Raw genomic sequence first — 16,245 nt, forward strand, 5'->3', positions numbered from 1 at the left:
AACAAAATGCAAGGAAAACCCAACATCTGCCAAGATGGGGACAGGGATGAGGGGACCCGCAGCCGGGAGCAAATACCATCACTTGATGGTTACAGCATCAGCTCACACTGACACCAGCTCCGCCGCACAGAGCGGAGGCCCAAGGCACAGAGCCCAGGGCCACACCCAGGCCACTGCAGGCTTAGGGCGCCCGCAGGCTCTGCACTGTCCCCCCAGCTGCCGTGACAGGTCAGCAGCCGTCAGCACTGCCCTGGCAGGGGAAGGGGAGGGTCCCGCTGGGCGGCAGCCACAACACTGCCCAGGCCAATGCGGCTCTGCAGCTTGTGGCGCCCCTTCCAGTGGCAGAGCCTGCCCGAGGCTCAGACGCCAGCCCCACCTATGCCTGAGTCCACCTCCCAGCCCACCACCCCTCCTCATGTCCTCATGGGGCTCTGGCCAGTGCTTCCTGGCGCTTGGGTGGGGCGCTGTGTCCTCCGACCTCACAGCCTGTCCCAGCAGAGCCCAGGCAGCTCGCTGAGCAGAGTTCCGAGGAGAGGGAAGGAAGGGGCTAGGCCAAGGGGCTGGGTCCGCCTTGTGCTCCCTCCCAGCGAGCAAGTCCCTGGCCTCTAGACCTCAGTTTCCCCAGCAGTGCCGGGAGGGGGTGGGCAGGCCCGTGTCCACTGCCCAGGGCACGCTGTACCTGGGGGCTGTGAATTTCCACGCCAGGGCAGGGCTGGCACCTCTGCCGGTCACCAGGCACAGGAGTCACCATAGGCACCTTTCATGGAGCAGCTAGGGAAAGCCAGGCGCAGAGCTCCCTGAGCATGCAACACAGGCACCTCTTCATCTTTCCCTGCAGTGCTGGGGATGGAGCCGGGCGGGGGCCAGGTGTGCACGGCCAGGGCTCTGAGCTGCACCTCGGCCCCCGGCCCCACAGCAGCCCTGTCACCGGCAAAGAGCGGGCACAGCCCAGGCCCTGCTGAACGATGAGCAAAGAGCTGCCAAGTACACGCCTGGCAGCAAATGGCGAGCAGTTGTGTTTACTGAAGATCATGGAAGCTACTCTGGGCAAGTTCATCCCAACAAAAGGTAGGGCATGGACAGAAAAGTGGTGCTGGGTCCGGGCATGGCGGCACACTCCTGTAATCCCAGTACTCCGGAGGCTGAGATAGGAAGACCTCTGTGAGTTCAAGGCCACAGAAAGACCCTGTGTCAAAAAACTAAAAAAATGAAAAGTGGTGTGAGGGTGACAGAAAAGCGAAACACTGCATAGAGGTCACAGCACACAGAGGCAGCAGCCACACCCCTCCAAAACGCAGGCGTTCAGAATTTAAAGGATTTGCACCTCAGCCCAGGGGCCGCCCAAGTCTGTAGGTATGATTCACAAGAATGACTGACAGGATGCGGACCTCTGTGGGGCTTGTCCCCAGAATTCACTCTGCTCTTGATTAGTGCGTATTTAGGAACCCTTCACGTGCCGGGAGGTCAGGTGGTCAGGCGAGGGGATCCAAGTCACCTAAGCCTCGGGGCATCCAAGATCTGAGCTCTGGGATCCACCTCACCGGGTCGGGAGAAGGCAGTCCCTTCCTCAGCCTGGGGTTTCTGACTCAGCCAGCCCCAGCCGGGCCCTGCCACCCTCCTCACAAACAGGACGCTGAGGCCCACACTCCCCTCGCCATGAGCTCATCCCAGTCTGGGGTCGGTTTTGCCCTGGCTGGCAGCAGCACCATCCATGTTGCATCCCACAGCGTGAGTTTCCCATCCTGGTCACAGCCACCACCCAGGCCAGGGTCAGTTCTGGCTGAATGTGTCCAAGATGCTGCTGGCTTGCAGAGCCCCGGCTTCCCCACCTCCCTTACAGGGTCATCACCACGTGGTATTCTTGCCCAAAGTACTTAACCAGGAAATGCCAAACAGAACCTAGGGCAGTGATGGCAAAGCTTGTAGAGACAGTGCCCAAACTGCAACCCAGAGCCCACTCAACGATCACAAAGCCCCAACGCTGCAATTAACCCTGAATACTGAGGTTTTACTTTAGAAAAAACAACTCTACATGAACACCCTTGGTCTTTAAAACACAGTGACACCCGGGCCATAGGCTGGCCTCCACTGACAGGGTACCCAAGAGACCAGTGACTCCTCCACCTTGCGTTGGGACCCTAAAGACAGCAGCCGGGTGCCGAGGGAGGCCAGCTGCAGTGGCTCAGGGCTCTGAGGCTCCCAGCGTGGGGCATGGGGGTCACAGCTCTGCAACTTGCTCCCCAAAGTGTCCGGAGAAACACAGTAAGTGGAAACGGGAGAGGCCGGGCATGACGGTGCATGCCTGCAATCCCAGGACTCCAGAAGTTGACAACAGGGCTGCAGTGAGGTCCTGGACTATTCAGCAAGACCCTGTCTCAAAAAACCAAAAGAAAAAAAAGAGCAAACGGGAGAGAAATGCAAACCGCACAGCAGGGGCAGGCGCTGTATCCTGCGCCCTTCTGCCCTCCTCTGCCTTGGGGCGCCTGGACCTCTTCCTAAGCCCGGAGACAGTAGAGGGGATTCGCGGGGCCACCGCTAGGGGCACTGTCAGCCTCTGGCTCTGGCTCAGCCCGGCTGGGTCGTCCGAGGCCTCTCGTCCTGTGTCCTCACGGCCCTCTCTGGGCCCAGGTCTCGTCTCCTCTTCTATCAGAATGCGAGTCCTGGGGTGTATGTGCATGTGTGTGCAAATTACTTACTGGGGAGTGAAACCAGGCCTTTGCACTGAGCTACATTTTCACTACCTTTTAAAATCTTTGGACAGAGCCTTGCTGAGTCAATAAGCTGCCAGGCTGGGCTGGAACTTGACATCCTCCTGCCTCAGCCTCTCAGAGTGCTGGGCCAACGGGCACGCCACGCCCACACCCCGCTGGCCTTAGCACAGCCTCCTAGTAGCCTGAGGTCCTGCAGATCCAGTTTCAGCCTGGGGCTGAGGCCCCGCCCCCAGGCTGCCCCTGCAGGAAGACGCCTGTGCCGCCAACTCCGCTTGCCCCTCCTGCCCTGCCCGCCCGCCCGGCCGGCCTCCTCCCAGCAGCCCCACCTGCACCGTGCGGCCTTCTGGCCACAGGCTGTCCCAGGTCTCTGCGCCGTGTGGAGCAGCTGCCCTCCGCTTCCTAACAGCCGAGTCCTCCCGCCGGGGCCTCTGGCTTCAGCAGCCTCGCCGTGTGGGCCCACAGCCCCCGAGGGAGCCAGGCGGAGGCTGGGAGGAGGCAGGCGCAGGGCGCAGTGCAGAGGCACGTGGAGGTGGGCGAGGCCCCTGTCCGGAGCCACCTGGCCCACACCGGTTGCCCTGCCGCCTGGGCCTCTCCCTGGCGCCTGGTCTCTCGGGACCCTGTCCTTAATTAAAAGTGTTAATGAAGGGGCTGAGGTGCGGAGGCCCTAGGACCGGCCCCCAGGGTCCAAAAACTCAGTACAGCCAGGGGGGCGTGGTGGCACATACCTGCCATGCCAGCACTCAGGAGGCTGAAGCACAGGGTCACTGCGAGTTCCAGGCCACCCTGGGCTCCACAGTGAGTCCCCCCTCCCCCCCAAAAAAACAATCAACTACATTTTGGGACTGCAGTAGCATGAAGACTATGCCCCGGCTAGGTTCGTTGCACCTTTAACAGTATCGTGGTAGTTTTCCCTCTGCTTTTTTAAGGAAATTAGGGTCACAGGGTTTCCCAGCCCGGTGCTGAGCCTCAGGTAGGGTGCCTGCTGTTTGCCGGTTTCCCTCCTCCAGGTGGCCGAGGCCGGGCCTCAGACAGACCTCCGTGCCTCCTTCTCCGCCCTGTCTCAGTCCGCTGTTGTAAAGGCACCTGGCCTCGGGCGATCTGCAGGGTTCAGCGCCGCACAGCCGGGGCCCAGGAGCCGAGAAGCCCCTGGCGGCAGGGGGGCGGCCACTTCACAGACTCGCGCCTTTTCTGCGCAGGGAGCCCGCTAGGGGGCGCCGCCAGCCCTGCGCGCTGGACGCAGCGGACCTACGCCTTCCGGGGGCGAGAGCAGTGGGCGCCCGGGGTGCTAAGCGGGAGCCGCACTTTCCTTTTCCTGGCTGGGGCACAGAGCCGTCCAGAAATCATCAGTGGGCCGGGGATTAAGCTCAGTGGTTTCGCTGCGCAAGGACCCGAGTTCGATCCCCGGTACCAAAAAAACCCCAGAAATCATCAGTTGACGCAGACCCTCTGATACTACGCCTAGGCTGAATGACTACCCTGTGTCAAATGTTTTTTAAAAATGTGTTCTTTAAAACCGAAAGTTCAGGGGCCGGGGGTTTAGCTCAGTGGTTTCGCCGCCTGCTGCGCAAGCGCAAGGACCCAAGTTGGATCCCCGGTACCAAAAAAACGAAACAAAACAAAAAAACCCGAAAGTTCAGGATGGCAATAAACACAAGATGTTGTGAAGCAGAAGGGACGCGTCCTTGTTCCTCGGGGTTCCCGTCTGCCCCGTTGAGCTGGGGACGACCCCGGGCCGCTCTGCCCTGGGTTGAACCCCACGTGGCCGCGGAGGCCCCAGGGTTGCCCGCGTGTGCCCGATCCGGCCGGGGGCGGGCGCCTCCGATCCAGCAGCTCCCACCTCGCAGAGGCTGAGGCCGGCCCTGACCTCCCGCCCCACCTCCGGGATGCCCACGGCTGCCCCTCCCGCCCGGGGCCGCCTGTCCCCCCACAGACTGGGTGCGGTGCGGGGTGGGTAGCCGGAGCCCCCGCCTGTCCCTCCGCCCTGCACAGCGTGACCTCCTTTTCTGCTGAGTCATGGCCCGCGCCTGCTGAGTCAGTCTAGCCCAGGCGAAGTCCGGCCGGAAGTGCCTGCCGCCGCACTGGGCCTCAGCAGCGCGGCACCCCCTCCCGCTTTAGGAGCTCGGCGCTGGGGGCGGATCCGCAGGGAGGGGCGCGCAGAGTGGCGGGTCTAGTCTCGCTTCCCGCAGCCCCTCTGGACGTTTACAATTACTCCAAACCAGAAGCTCACTGTTTTGAGTGCACAGTAAAGATCAAAGACCCCAAAACCAGGCAAGCTGGTCCACGCCTGTAGTCCCAGCACTCTGGAGGCTGAGGCAGGAGGATCGCCGCCAGTCCCAGGGCAGCCTGGGCTACATAGTGAGTTCAGGGCCAGCCTACACTACAAAGGCAGGCCCTGCCTCAACCGGAAAAAAAAAGACCCCGAGATTCCCAAACCCTGCTGGAGAGCAAGAGGAAGGTCCATGGAATGTTGGGGTCAGCCCACCCCACCTGGGACCCCCAGAAGCTGGCAGGGTCCTGAAAGGGGAACTGGGGACTCTGACCCAGCACAGAGCCCCCACCCAGCCTGCGCCTCCCTGGCCTCGCACCCAAGCTGAACTCGCCTCCCCCACCCCACACCCCAGCCCATCCTGTTTTTAACTTTCTTTGGTGGATGAGGAAACTAGCCGGTGGGCCGGGTGCACAGCTGGTCAGGCTGTAACAGGCACTGCAAGGCGCAGCTTTTGTTTGTTTGTTTTGTTAAAGAGACAGGTCTGGCTTTGTAGTTCAGGCTGGCCTTGAACTTGTGGCAATCCTCCTGCCTCAGCCTCCTGTGAGTGCTGGGATAACAGGTGTGCGCCACCACACCCAGCAAGATGGAACTTTAACAGATTTTCCTGCTTTAGAGTCAAGTGGCTTCCAAACTTCCTCAGGCCGGGGGCATAAGCAGCTGCCCCACGTCGCCTCTGCCCTGAGGAATGGACAGAATGGGCAGGTCCTGGCTCCAGCAGGCCCAGCCCAGAGGTCCGGGACCAGGAAAGATGGAAGTAGCCTGAAAATGGCCATTGTTGGGAGCAATGCTACATAATTTTAGGGAAAAACCATTTGATTAGGCCTAGTTCTGCCTACAGGCCAGCTATGGCATTCTGAGACATAACTCCATTTTGGCCTTCAGTCACGACTGAGCCCTCAATGATCGGGTGATGCTGTGATTCTCCAGGACGAGAACACACCAGCTGAAGACATCCTGGGAGGAACAAAATCTTCCTCTACTCAGTTCCTCATTGTTCTTGGATTTCCGCTGCCCCCAGTCATTTGTTACACTTTGTTTATCCCGATGTACTGAACTCTCTGCAAGTCATTTGTTACTTCTGTTTCTCCCGATCTACTGAATAAAAGGTGTGGTAATCCGGGGATTTTGTCTTTGCTGCCCAGAGCAGCACTGATCAGGCCCAAGGCTCAGCTTCTTCTCCAAGTCTCATTTTTCTACCTTTCCTGTATAATAAGTTAATTCACCCTGTGCTGCCATGGCTCGCAGGAGACTAGGACTCACTGCAGAGGTCCTAGACACGCCCCCTTTCCCTGTTCCCTACAGGCCATGGTTCAGTTCTCTTTCCTCCTGCAGTGTCTCTTGCCCTGTCCAGGTGAGAATGCTATCTGAGGCAAGTGAGGCCCTCCACGTCCTCCCACCAGCTTTAGGGAAGCCCTTTCTCCTATTCACCCAAATACTGGGCTCCTGCAATCTGCTCAGCGGCAGCAGATGAACCGAGTGCCTGCGACTAAGTGCTGTAGCAAGCTGTACCGGCCGCATTCTGCCAGGGGCCCTCGGGTAGGTGGCCCACGTGGTCCTGACACCCCGGGTCTCGGCAGGGGTCAGCTCTGTCCAGAGCCTGTGTGGCCCTCCTGTCCAGCTGTAGGCCCTCCGCGCCCCACCCTGGACTCCGGGGATTGCGAGGGTGCCGAGCCCAGCACCTGGCCTGGAGTCGGGGCATCAACGTGACCCCACACATGCAGCAGCTACACAGGGCCGGGGCGTTGCAGGAGAGCTCTGGGCTCAGCTCAGGAGGATGGACCCAGCCTGGCTGTCCTCACTGGAGGAGCTCGTGGCCCGTGGGGCAGCTGGGGGCCGCCAGGCCAGTGAAGGGGACCTGCTGGGTCTGTCCCAGCCTCCGGAAGGTGGAAGTGCACGTGTACACTGTTTGTGTATTTAAAGTATACAGGGTGCTGCGTTTTGACACAGACTTTGTGATTCACAAACCCATGCCCAGGGCCCCCCATTACTCCCTGGAGTTCACCTGAGGCCTTGAGGCCCACCCTCCACTGGGAACCCATTATCTGGAATTATTATTAATTTTTTTTTTTTTTTTTTTTGGTTTTGGTTTTTTTTGGTACCGGGGATTGAACTTGAGTTCTTGCACTTGCGCAGCAGGCAGCGAAACCACTGAGCTAAATCCATGGCCCAATTATTATTAATTATTATTGTTATTTTACTATTTTGAGGTTAATTAATTTTCTTTTTTTTTTTTGGTACCGGGGATCAAACTCAGGACCTTGCGCTTGTGAGTCAGGCACCAGAACCACTGAGCTAAATCCCCGACCCAATTTTACTATTTTGAGGCAGGGTCTCACTATGTAACCAGGCCAGCCTTACACTCAGGCAATCCTGCCTCAGCCTCCTGAGCGCTGGGGTTACAGGCAGGCACCACCACGCCCGCCTCTATCCCTGGAATTTTAGGCAACACTGTAGACATTGTATCCATAATCTCCCCACCTGGAGCTAGCGGTGAGTATGCAGCGTGTTGCAGTCCTGCAGCACTGAGGCACGGATCAGTGGCTCTCTCTTCAGCCCTGAGCTTCCGCAGTCCACCTCGCAGAGAGTCATGCAAGCACCTGCTGCTGGCGAGGCTGGTTTCCAGCCTGAGCTCTTACAGACAGCCCAGACAGGCCTCAAAGTCCCCGTGGACCTTGGCTATCACTTCCCATAGGCAAGCGCACAGGTGCAGGGTCCCTGCTCACAGGGGGCGTTTGTTTAGCCACACTGTTTACGGAGTGGTGACACTCCAGGGACCTGCCCTCCACCTCCTGGCTCTCTGGCTGGAAGCCTGAAAATTACACTGACGAAAGACAGGTGAAAAGCCAGACACTGTGATGCACGCCTTTAAGCACAGCATTCTGGTTTTGATTTTTTTTTTTTTGGTACCAGAGATCGAACTCAGGACCTTGCACTTGCAAGGCAGGTGTGGTGTCACTGAGCCAAATTCCCAGCTAATCACAGCCTTCTGGAGGCTGAGGCAGGAGTATCACAAGTTCAAATCCTGCCTGGGCTGAGCCCTTGTACCCAAACAAACAAACCAAATAAATAAGAAGGGCTGGGAGCCAGGCACAGTGGCACAGCCTGTAATTCCAGCACTTGGGAGGCTGAGGCAGGATGATGGCTGTCAGTTGGAGGCCAGCCTGGGCTACACAGCGAGACCCTGTCTTAAGGGAATAGCGCCCTGTTCATGGCTCCACCTGAGGGAGCTAAGTGGGTGGGGGACTGTGGGTCACCAGCAGGGCCAGGTGCACCGGGGTCCCTGGGCAGGCCAGTCTCTCTCCCAGAGATGCCGCATGGCAGCCCAGAGCGTTTGGGATCTGTTCCTCCCTGGTCCTCAGTGCAAGGAACCCTTGGGCCTGGGGCGGATCCCGGTGGCTATCGTGGAGCAGCAGCCCTGTGCGGACCCACGGCGTCCCCACTTTGTCCACCTGTGGGGGGTGCTGGGGTGGACCCGGCCTTGGACGTCCCAGGCCGGTGCCTGACCACCAAGCTATGCCACCTGACTTTGTTTTGCTTTTTGAGACAGAGTCTTGCTGTGTAGCCCAGGCTGGCCTTGAACTAGTGATTCTCCTGCCCCAGTCTCCCAAGTGCTGGGACTACAGGTAGGGGACACCATACCCAGCTCATGCCCTTGGACTTTGACCCTCCTGCCTCAGCCTTCTGAATAGCTGGATGGCTGGAACAGATGGGCATCACTGTGCCTTGCAAGCTGTCCCTCCGGCCTTAGCCTCTGGAGTAAGTGTGTGGGGACAGCTGTCTCCTGTGGCTCTCCTGTGCATTTCTTTAGTGGCCTACGAGGTGGACAAGTGCTCTTTTCCTAGTTCCCTCTCCTGCACCTCCTTGGGGGAACTGTCTGCTCACAATTTTCACCCGGGTTTTGGGGTTTGCTTTTTTTTGAGACAGGGTCTCACTGCATAGTGCAGGCTGATCTTGAACTCACTACAAAGCCCAGGCTGTGTTGAACTCCTGGTGATCCTCCTGCCTCAGGATTCTGAGTGCTGGGACTACAGGCATGGGCTTCTGTGCCTGGATATTGGACATCAGTTTTTCAATATTTTCCCCTAGTCTCTGGCGTACTTGTTTTCTGTAATAGTATTTTTTAAAGAGCAAGAGATTTTAATTTTTTTTTTTTTTTTTTTTTTTTTGGTACGAGGGATAGAACTCAGGACCCTGCGCTTGCAAGGCAGGTGGCAGCACCGAGCTAAATCCCCGGCCCAAGAGATTTTAATTTTGATAAAGTCTAGGGTGAGCTTTTTCATGTGCATCTCTGTCTGTTCTACAGCTGGACAGACTGAGCCAGGTCCCGGGGGCCAGGACTTGAGCTGCCCTTGGTCCTGAGGCTTCCGGGCTGCTGGTGTCACTGGAGCTTGGCCGGGGTCCGGTCTTCTCCCTGGGGCAGTCAGATAAAGCAGAGGGGTGGTGGGCTGCCAGAGTTCAGGGCGCCCTCTGGAGCCCTCTCGTTGGGGCTTCTGCCGCCGAGGTCAGCTGTGCCATGGACTGCACTGTGTCCCTGCCGTCTGTCCAGCCACGGGGCCCCTGTGCCATCCAGGCCTGGCCACAGCGAGGACATGTCCTCTCAGGGTGTGGGTGGCATGGCGGGACCCTCATCCCGCCCTGCCCAGCAGGCCCCTGTTGCTGCTAGGCTGAGGCCCTCGTTTTCCACCCAGAGGGAGCTAGGCTGGGAGCTCAGCCGGCCCCACCCACAGCCCAAACCACTTCTGTTTTCCAGCCCCAGTGCTGAGTCGCGATTTCCAGCCCCTGCAGCTGCTGCATTCTGCTGTGTCATGCTTGGGGGGGGGGATTTGCTGAGTCACGGGCGGTGCCTGCCTGGCTGGGCCGGGAAGGAAGCCAGGCTTGTGGCCGGGACCCAGCCTCCAGTCACCTCGCTGTGTGTGCTGTGGCCTGTCCCTGTCCCCTTCGTCCCCGGCCTCACAGCTGTCCATTCCTTCTCCTTGGACCCTTTCCGGCAGCTCCACCTTCCGCACCCGTGGATGTGTGCAGCAGTCCCTGGGCCCCGGAGCCTCTGGGGCCTGGCTGCAGTGGAGTTGGTCGAGCGTGCCGGGCTCGATCCCCAGCGTGCACACACGTGCGCGTGCACACACACCCACACCCCCCACAACCGGACTTCGCACTTCACCTGCTGGGGTCCCTGAGCTTTCAGCTCCCACCTCAGGGGCGCAGCACGGGAGGCCGGAGGTGGGGCTGGGTTTCAGCTGCTTGGGCCGGAACCCTGGCTCTGCCGCTGCCAGTTGTGACCTCTCCGTGCTGATGTGGAGAAAGTGGAGAGGAGGTGACAGCTGCGCCCACCGCCCAGGGCCGCTGTCGGAGGCCCAGCTCGGCAGTGCCCAGGACAGCTGGCCAGGCCACAGCCCTCCCTGCAGCAACCTCGTCCACAGCAGGAGATGCACTAGCCGCCTGCCCCAAGGGGAGACTTCCGGCCTCCGGATTTAAACTCAAAGCCAGTAGGCCCGACCTGGTCACCCTGGGCAGAACGGCATTTCCGGGACGGGCCCGAGGAGGGCAGTGGCATGGAGAAGCGTCTGCCTCAGCCCTGCAGCCCAGAGAGGACAAGCAGTCGGTCACCTGGTCTCCAGGACGGCAGACCTTTCTCTGCACCTCTCTGCCCTAGTTTCCTCACCCATACGGGCGAGACAGTAACGGTTCAGCCTCATGGGCACTGAGTGCGCATCCAGTCAGTGCCCCGTGCTGAGCTCACAGACTCAGAGACCTCGGTGCAGTGCAGGCGGCCCCAGGGATGCCTGGGTGTCAGCGGGCCCTGGGCCCCAGACGGGGACCTTGCTCCAAGGCTGCCCTTAGTTGCCTTCCCTCAGATGCCGACTTGTGCCTCCACTTACAAGCAGCCTCCGTAGCTCTGCGAAAACCACCTTCAATACCAAGTGCCCGTGAGCACCGACGCTGGCACTGCGGGGCCCTGCGCATCCTCTGGGCCCAGATGAGTTAACCCAGTGTGGTGCCCACGCCACGCCCAGGCAGGGCACCCAGCGTCCCAGGCGGCAGCCAGGCGCTAAGAGCTTTGCGGGAGGCAGGCAGGGACTTCCTCCCCAGCCTCGGTTTCCCCTGTCAGTGCGTGTGACAGGACAGAGGCGGGCTCGCCAGGACTGGGAGGGTCTGTAGCGGGCGGCGGGCGTGCACTCACGGGGCGCAGCCCCTTCCCCAGGGGCTCTGGGGAGGCCCCTCGTCAGCCAGGGGCCGGGGGCGCCCCCTCCCGCCGCCGCTCAGATTTCCTGCCGGGCGCGTGCTCCGGGTCATATGACCCGCGCTCCCCCGCGCCGCCGGCTGGGGCGGGTCCGGTGTCGCAACGTCGGCAGGACGTGAGCCTCAGCGGGCGGGCGGCTGCCACGTGACCCTCCGGGCTTAAAGACCGGGGCGGACCGGAGCGACACCGACCCGCAGCTGCCACCCCAGCGCCTGAGCCGCCTCCCAGAGCCAGAGCCGGAGCCACCGCGATGGAGACGATGGAGCCGGGCAGGCAAGCAGGGCGGGAGCAAGGGAGGGAGGGGCGACCCTGGGCGTGCCCCCCCCCAGACCTCGGGACCGGCCTGGCGCCCCAGGCCCGGGGCTCCCAGCCCGCGTGGGCGCCGGGCTCTGTCTTGGGCAGCTCCTGACCTGCTGACCAAGGCGGATGCCCCCTGGGGTGGCTGTCGCGTCCGTCTCCGACCCGGCCCCACAGTGCCCAGGGCCGCTGGCGCCGGTGTCAGTGCCGTAGGTCCGAACTTGGATCCTTCACCTCCCCTGAGAATGCCATCCTGCCCGAGGGGCCGGGCGAGGGGCAGATGACAGTCCGCGCTGGGATGGGATCCGGACGCCGGACCGGAACGCTCCCAGAAGGGGACTCTTCTTCCTTGAGCACAGCCTCATTTGGGGGGCTTTTTAATGCAAACACTGTGACAACAAACAGAACGTTGAGGTCGTGAGATTTGTATCTCAAACACCAATGAAAGAAATGAGTTAAGCATTGGGTCTAAAAACCAAATCAAAGTTTAGTGTAGTGGTGCACACTTGTAATCCCAGCACTGTGGGAGGCCGAGGCAGGAGAACGGCAAGTTTGAATCCAGCCTGGGCAACGTAAGAGACCTTGTCTCAGACCGGGGATTTAGCTCAGTGGTTTCGACGCCTGCTGCGCAAGTGCAAGAACCTGAGTTTGATCGCCGGTACCAAAAATAAAAGAGACCTTGTCTCACAAGCAATGAAAAGAGTTGGGGATCTGTTCAGGGCAAAGCCTCTGGCTTTGGTGCCCAGGTGGAAAGTGACTTGCTCGACGCCTCTCCTTCACCGGGACGACTGGGGACCGGGCATCCCCGGGCTTGTCGGTGCTGTTTTTGCAGAGCTGAGGGTGGAACCCAGAGCCCGACCCCGGAGTCTCCCCACCCTGCCCAGGTTTGGGGACCCTGTAGTGTGGAGCACCTGGTGGGCACTGCACCCCACCAATGCCCTCACTGACCCCACCCTCCACAGGGCGCCCCAGGACCTGTCTGAGGCCATCAAGGAGACCACCAGGGATGTGCACACCCAGGCGGAGAACACTGAGTTCATGCGGAACTTTCAGAAGGGCCAAGTGACCAGAGAAGGCTTCAAGGTGGTACTGGGGACAGGGTGGGGCCAGGGACCCAGGGACTCACCAAGGGCGACAGGGAGGCCCAGGCCATCAGCCAGAGGCCTCTACTCTGCTGACGGGGTGCTCAGAGAGGTTAGTGGCCCCAGGAGGCCACACAGCCATTCGCAAGAGGCCAAGGTCAAGCAGCAGACAGTGCCACGTGTGGCTGCGCCCTGCCCTCGTCGGAGTGGCCAGCAGGGGTTCCCCCAAGGCAGGCATCGAGGCAGGGGCCATGCAGGTGGGGGCTGAGTCCTCCCCACCCCTGCCCGACCCTGCCCCCAGCCTTGGAGGTTCACAGCAGCCGGGGCCCAGCCGTGGGCAGGTACCCAGAGCCGGGGCAGCATGTGGCCTGGCCCCTCTGGCAGGAGCGCTGTGCTGGCCGCGGTTCTGAGCTGCACGGGACTGTCCCCTCGCCACGCCGGCCCGGGACAGAAGGGTTCATCTCCCCTTACACCAGGAGGGGCACCTTGGGCTTACCTGAAGGCTGACTGCCTAGACCAGAGAGGGCAGTGACTCACCTGCAGCCACACCGCAGAGGGTGGCCCTGGCGCTGTGTCAGCTTCCTGCTGTCTGCCCTCCAGGACTGTGTCTTCCCTGAGTGTCTGAGGCAGAGTAGCCTGGACCCAACCGCACTGGAGTGTGTGACTTTGTCCTGCGCACAGGGGGCAGGGTTAATGTGTCATGGGTGTCCCTGAGCTGGGCCCTGCAGCACGGTGGAGGCCACAGGCCGTGCCTTGCCTGGCTGGTTCCCCTCTCCCCTGCTGTGCAGCCTCAGGTTCCCTCCCTCTCAGGGACGGGCTGGCACCCTCCCGAGCTGCTCTGTGCGGGAACAGAGAGGCCTCCTCGGGCTTCTCTGAAGGGGACTGTGTTAGGCTGAGAGGTGCAGGACTGGGCTTCTCTCCGGGAACAGGTGCTGGGAGCTTGGGGCCGGGCTTGGAGGGCGGTGTCTGACCCATGGTGCCCTGCAGCTGGTGATGGCCTCGCTGTACCATGTGTACGTGGCGCTGGAGGAGGAGATTGAGCGCATCAGGGACAGCCAGGTCTTTGCGCCTGTCTACTTCCCCGAAGAGCTGCACCGGCGCCTGGCGCTGGAGCAGGACATGGCCTTCTGGTACGGGCCGCGCTGGCGCCACGCCATCCCCTGCTCACCGGCCACGAGTCGCTACGTGCAGCGGATCCATGAGGTGGGGCGGATGGAGCCTGAGCTGCTGGTGGCCCACACCTACACCCGCTACCTGGGTGACCTGTCGGGTGGCCAGGTGCTCAAGAGAATCGCGCAGAAGGCCCTGGGGCTGCCCGGCTCTGGCGAGGGCCTGGCCTTCTTCACCTTCCCCGGCATCCCCAACGCCACCAAGTTCAAGCAGCTGTACCGCGCCCGCATGAACTCACTGGAGATGACGCCCGAGGTGCGGCGCAGGGTGCTGCAGGAGGCCAAGGCCGCCTTCCTGCTGAACATCCAGGTGAGCCCCAGCGCTCCTAGGCTCCATCTGCACCACAGGAACAACAGCAGCTCGGCCTGGGGCCTGGGGCCTGGGGCCTGGGGGCTGGGGCGTGGGGCGGACACACACCCGTGCCGTTCTGGTGACCTCGGCCACGCCAGGCTGCCAGGAGCAGACCAGCCGTGCCTCCCCAGCTGGGGTGGGGGTCCCCGCGCCTCGCGCACAGCCTGCCCGGCGATGTCTCCCAAGGGTGCTGCGGACGCCTGCAGCAGGGCTGCACCATGGGGGCCCCAGCAGGGCCACGCGAGGTGTGGATGCAGTACAGGCTCCCACTGCTTCTGGCTTCCTGGGCGGGTGGGGCAAGGGTGGTACTGGGCAGAGCTGGCACCCCTTGCTGGGCCACCTCCCCTGGGCCTAGGCGGCCCTGGGTGCTGGGTGCTGGCTCGTGGCAGGGCTGTTCCCAGAACCCTTAGCCCCATTCAGCCCTGGGCCCAGGCCCTCACGTCTCAGACGCCTGTGCTCTTGTCTTCCAGCTTTTTGAGGAGCTGCAGGGGCTGCTGACCCCTGAGCTCCAGGACCAGAGTCCTCCCCAGACCCTGGGGCTCCACCACCGGGCCAGCAGCCAGGTGCAAGGTGAGGGCTTGGGGCCTGAGTTCAGGGTTCCCTCAGCCTTCGGAGTGCTTGAGAAGGGGGCCGCGCGTGGTGCTGCAGGCCTGTGATGCCAGCACTTGGGAGGCTGAGGGCTGCCGTGAGGATGAGGACAGCCTGAGTCACGCTGAATTCAGGGTCAGCCTCGACGACATGGCAAGGTCCCATCAACAAACCACAAAAAAGCCTAAGTGAGAAGCGGGGCAGCCTTCCGTGGGTGGCTCTGGGCGCCAAGGGGCATCTCCATGCCTGTTTCCTCTGGCCCTCGGGCCCAGGAGACTCTTGTGCGGAGGCCCAGTGCAGGCAGGGCTGTTAGAGACGCAGCCCTCGCCGTGGGCCCCGCGCCCACTGACCCCCCCTTCTGCTCTTGCAGACTCCAGCCCGGCCGAGGCGCCCCTGAGCAAGGCCCCGCTCCCCAGCCATGTGCCGGCACCACTGCTGCCCTGGGTACTGACCCTCCTCAGCTTCCTGGTGGCCACGGTGGCAGTGGGCCTCTATGCCTTGTGAGCGCCCATGGGCTGTGGACTCCTCCTGCCTGGGGCGCGGTGTCCTGTGGGCCCTGGCCTCCTCCACGTGTCCCTCCTCCAGCAGCAGGCTGTGGCCTCTCCCCGTGCGGCCTCTCCCTGCTGGAGCGTGTCCGGCCGGCCGCGGGAACTGGACCTTCCCGACTCAGCGCCCGGAGGCTGCGGCTGGCGGGCCCTGCCCTGAGTCTGCGTTTGCTGTGCCCGAGCCCCCGCGGGCACGGCCGATTTTGTGCCTGTCTTGTGTTTCCTCTGCCTTGCTGTCTTGCTCCTGTGAGAGCCGCCCCTCACTCCAGGCTCAGCCTGAGCCCGGAGCTGTTGTGTTCACTGTTTTTATCACAGGGCTGGGTCTCTGGGGGGACCCCGGGTGGGGTGGGGTTCCCTGCACTGTGGCACTTCTGTGTGGAACAATAAAGGGCTTCGTCTGACGGCAGCTGGTGTTTTCATGGGCTCTCGTCCTGGGCGCTCAGCCGCGTGGCTCCTTTGGATGCGGGGTGAGCGAGGGGCAGCTGCCCTGTGGATGTGAGCCCATCCTCGGAGGACAGGAAGTCACTGAGCAGCGATGGGGGCTTGGGGAGCCCCCGGGCTCTGGCTCTGCTGCTTCTCCTGAGGCTCAGCCCTGCCCAGGCGCCTGGAGCCGGGGGGAGCCCGCTCAGCACCGCGGCGGCCCTGACGTCCGTCCCTCGGCCAACTGCGGCCCCGGGCCAGGGGACGCGCGGCACTATCAGTCGACGCCGCAGGCTGGGGCTCCAGGGGACCTGGCCGGCCGCCGCCTGCGTCTGCGGAGGGCTCAGGCGTCCTCTCCCCCACGTCCTGCCGAGGGCCGCCCTGCGTCCGCACTGCGGCTGAAGGGCACTCTGCAGTCCCGGGTGGAACCAGGGCCCTCAAGCTGCACTCCGCCCGCAGCCCTCGTGACGGCTCCACCAGGTCGCTAAGCTGGGCTCCGACTTACAGCCCCCCTGCCTCAGCCTCTCGGTGCTGGGCCGTCAGGCCTGCAGCCCCGGCCCGCCCGTCGCTCTGG

The 16,245-nt window shown here is 62.1% G+C and overlaps 1 protein-coding gene across 1 annotated transcript; it reads left to right on the forward strand.

The window, feature by feature from the left end:
* Nucleotides 1-11,007: 11,007 nt before the first annotated feature.
* Hmox1 (heme oxygenase 1) lies at nucleotides 11,008-15,657 on the forward strand. The gene is made up of 5 exons (XM_004844762.4): nucleotides 11,008-11,491; nucleotides 12,478-12,598; nucleotides 13,585-14,076; nucleotides 14,589-14,688; nucleotides 15,077-15,657. The coding sequence occupies exons 1-5, from the start codon at nucleotides 11,469-11,471 to the stop codon at nucleotides 15,208-15,210; spliced, it is 870 nt and encodes a 289-aa protein (XP_004844819.1). The 5' UTR covers nucleotides 11,008-11,468; the 3' UTR covers nucleotides 15,211-15,657.
* Nucleotides 15,658-16,245: the final 588 nt, after the last annotated feature.

Source organism: Heterocephalus glaber, unplaced genomic scaffold, assembly GCF_053883595.1.
Source record: "Heterocephalus glaber isolate CG9 unplaced genomic scaffold, H.glaber_assembly_v1.0 deba00001572, whole genome shotgun sequence".
NCBI lineage: Eukaryota > Metazoa > Chordata > Mammalia > Rodentia > Bathyergidae > Heterocephalus > Heterocephalus glaber.

Excerpts from the sequence above, each read along its gene's own strand:
- Hmox1 (XM_004844762.4), top strand. The coding sequence starts at position 11,469 with ATGGAGACGATGGAGCCGGGCAG. Across the intron at positions 14,077-14,588 it reads CCTTCCTGCTGAACATCCAG|CTTTTTGAGGAGCTGCAGGG; the intron begins GTGAGCCCCAGC and ends CTTGTCTTCCAG. Across the intron at positions 14,689-15,076 it reads GGCCAGCAGCCAGGTGCAAG|ACTCCAGCCCGGCCGAGGCG; the intron begins GTGAGGGCTTGG and ends CTGCTCTTGCAG.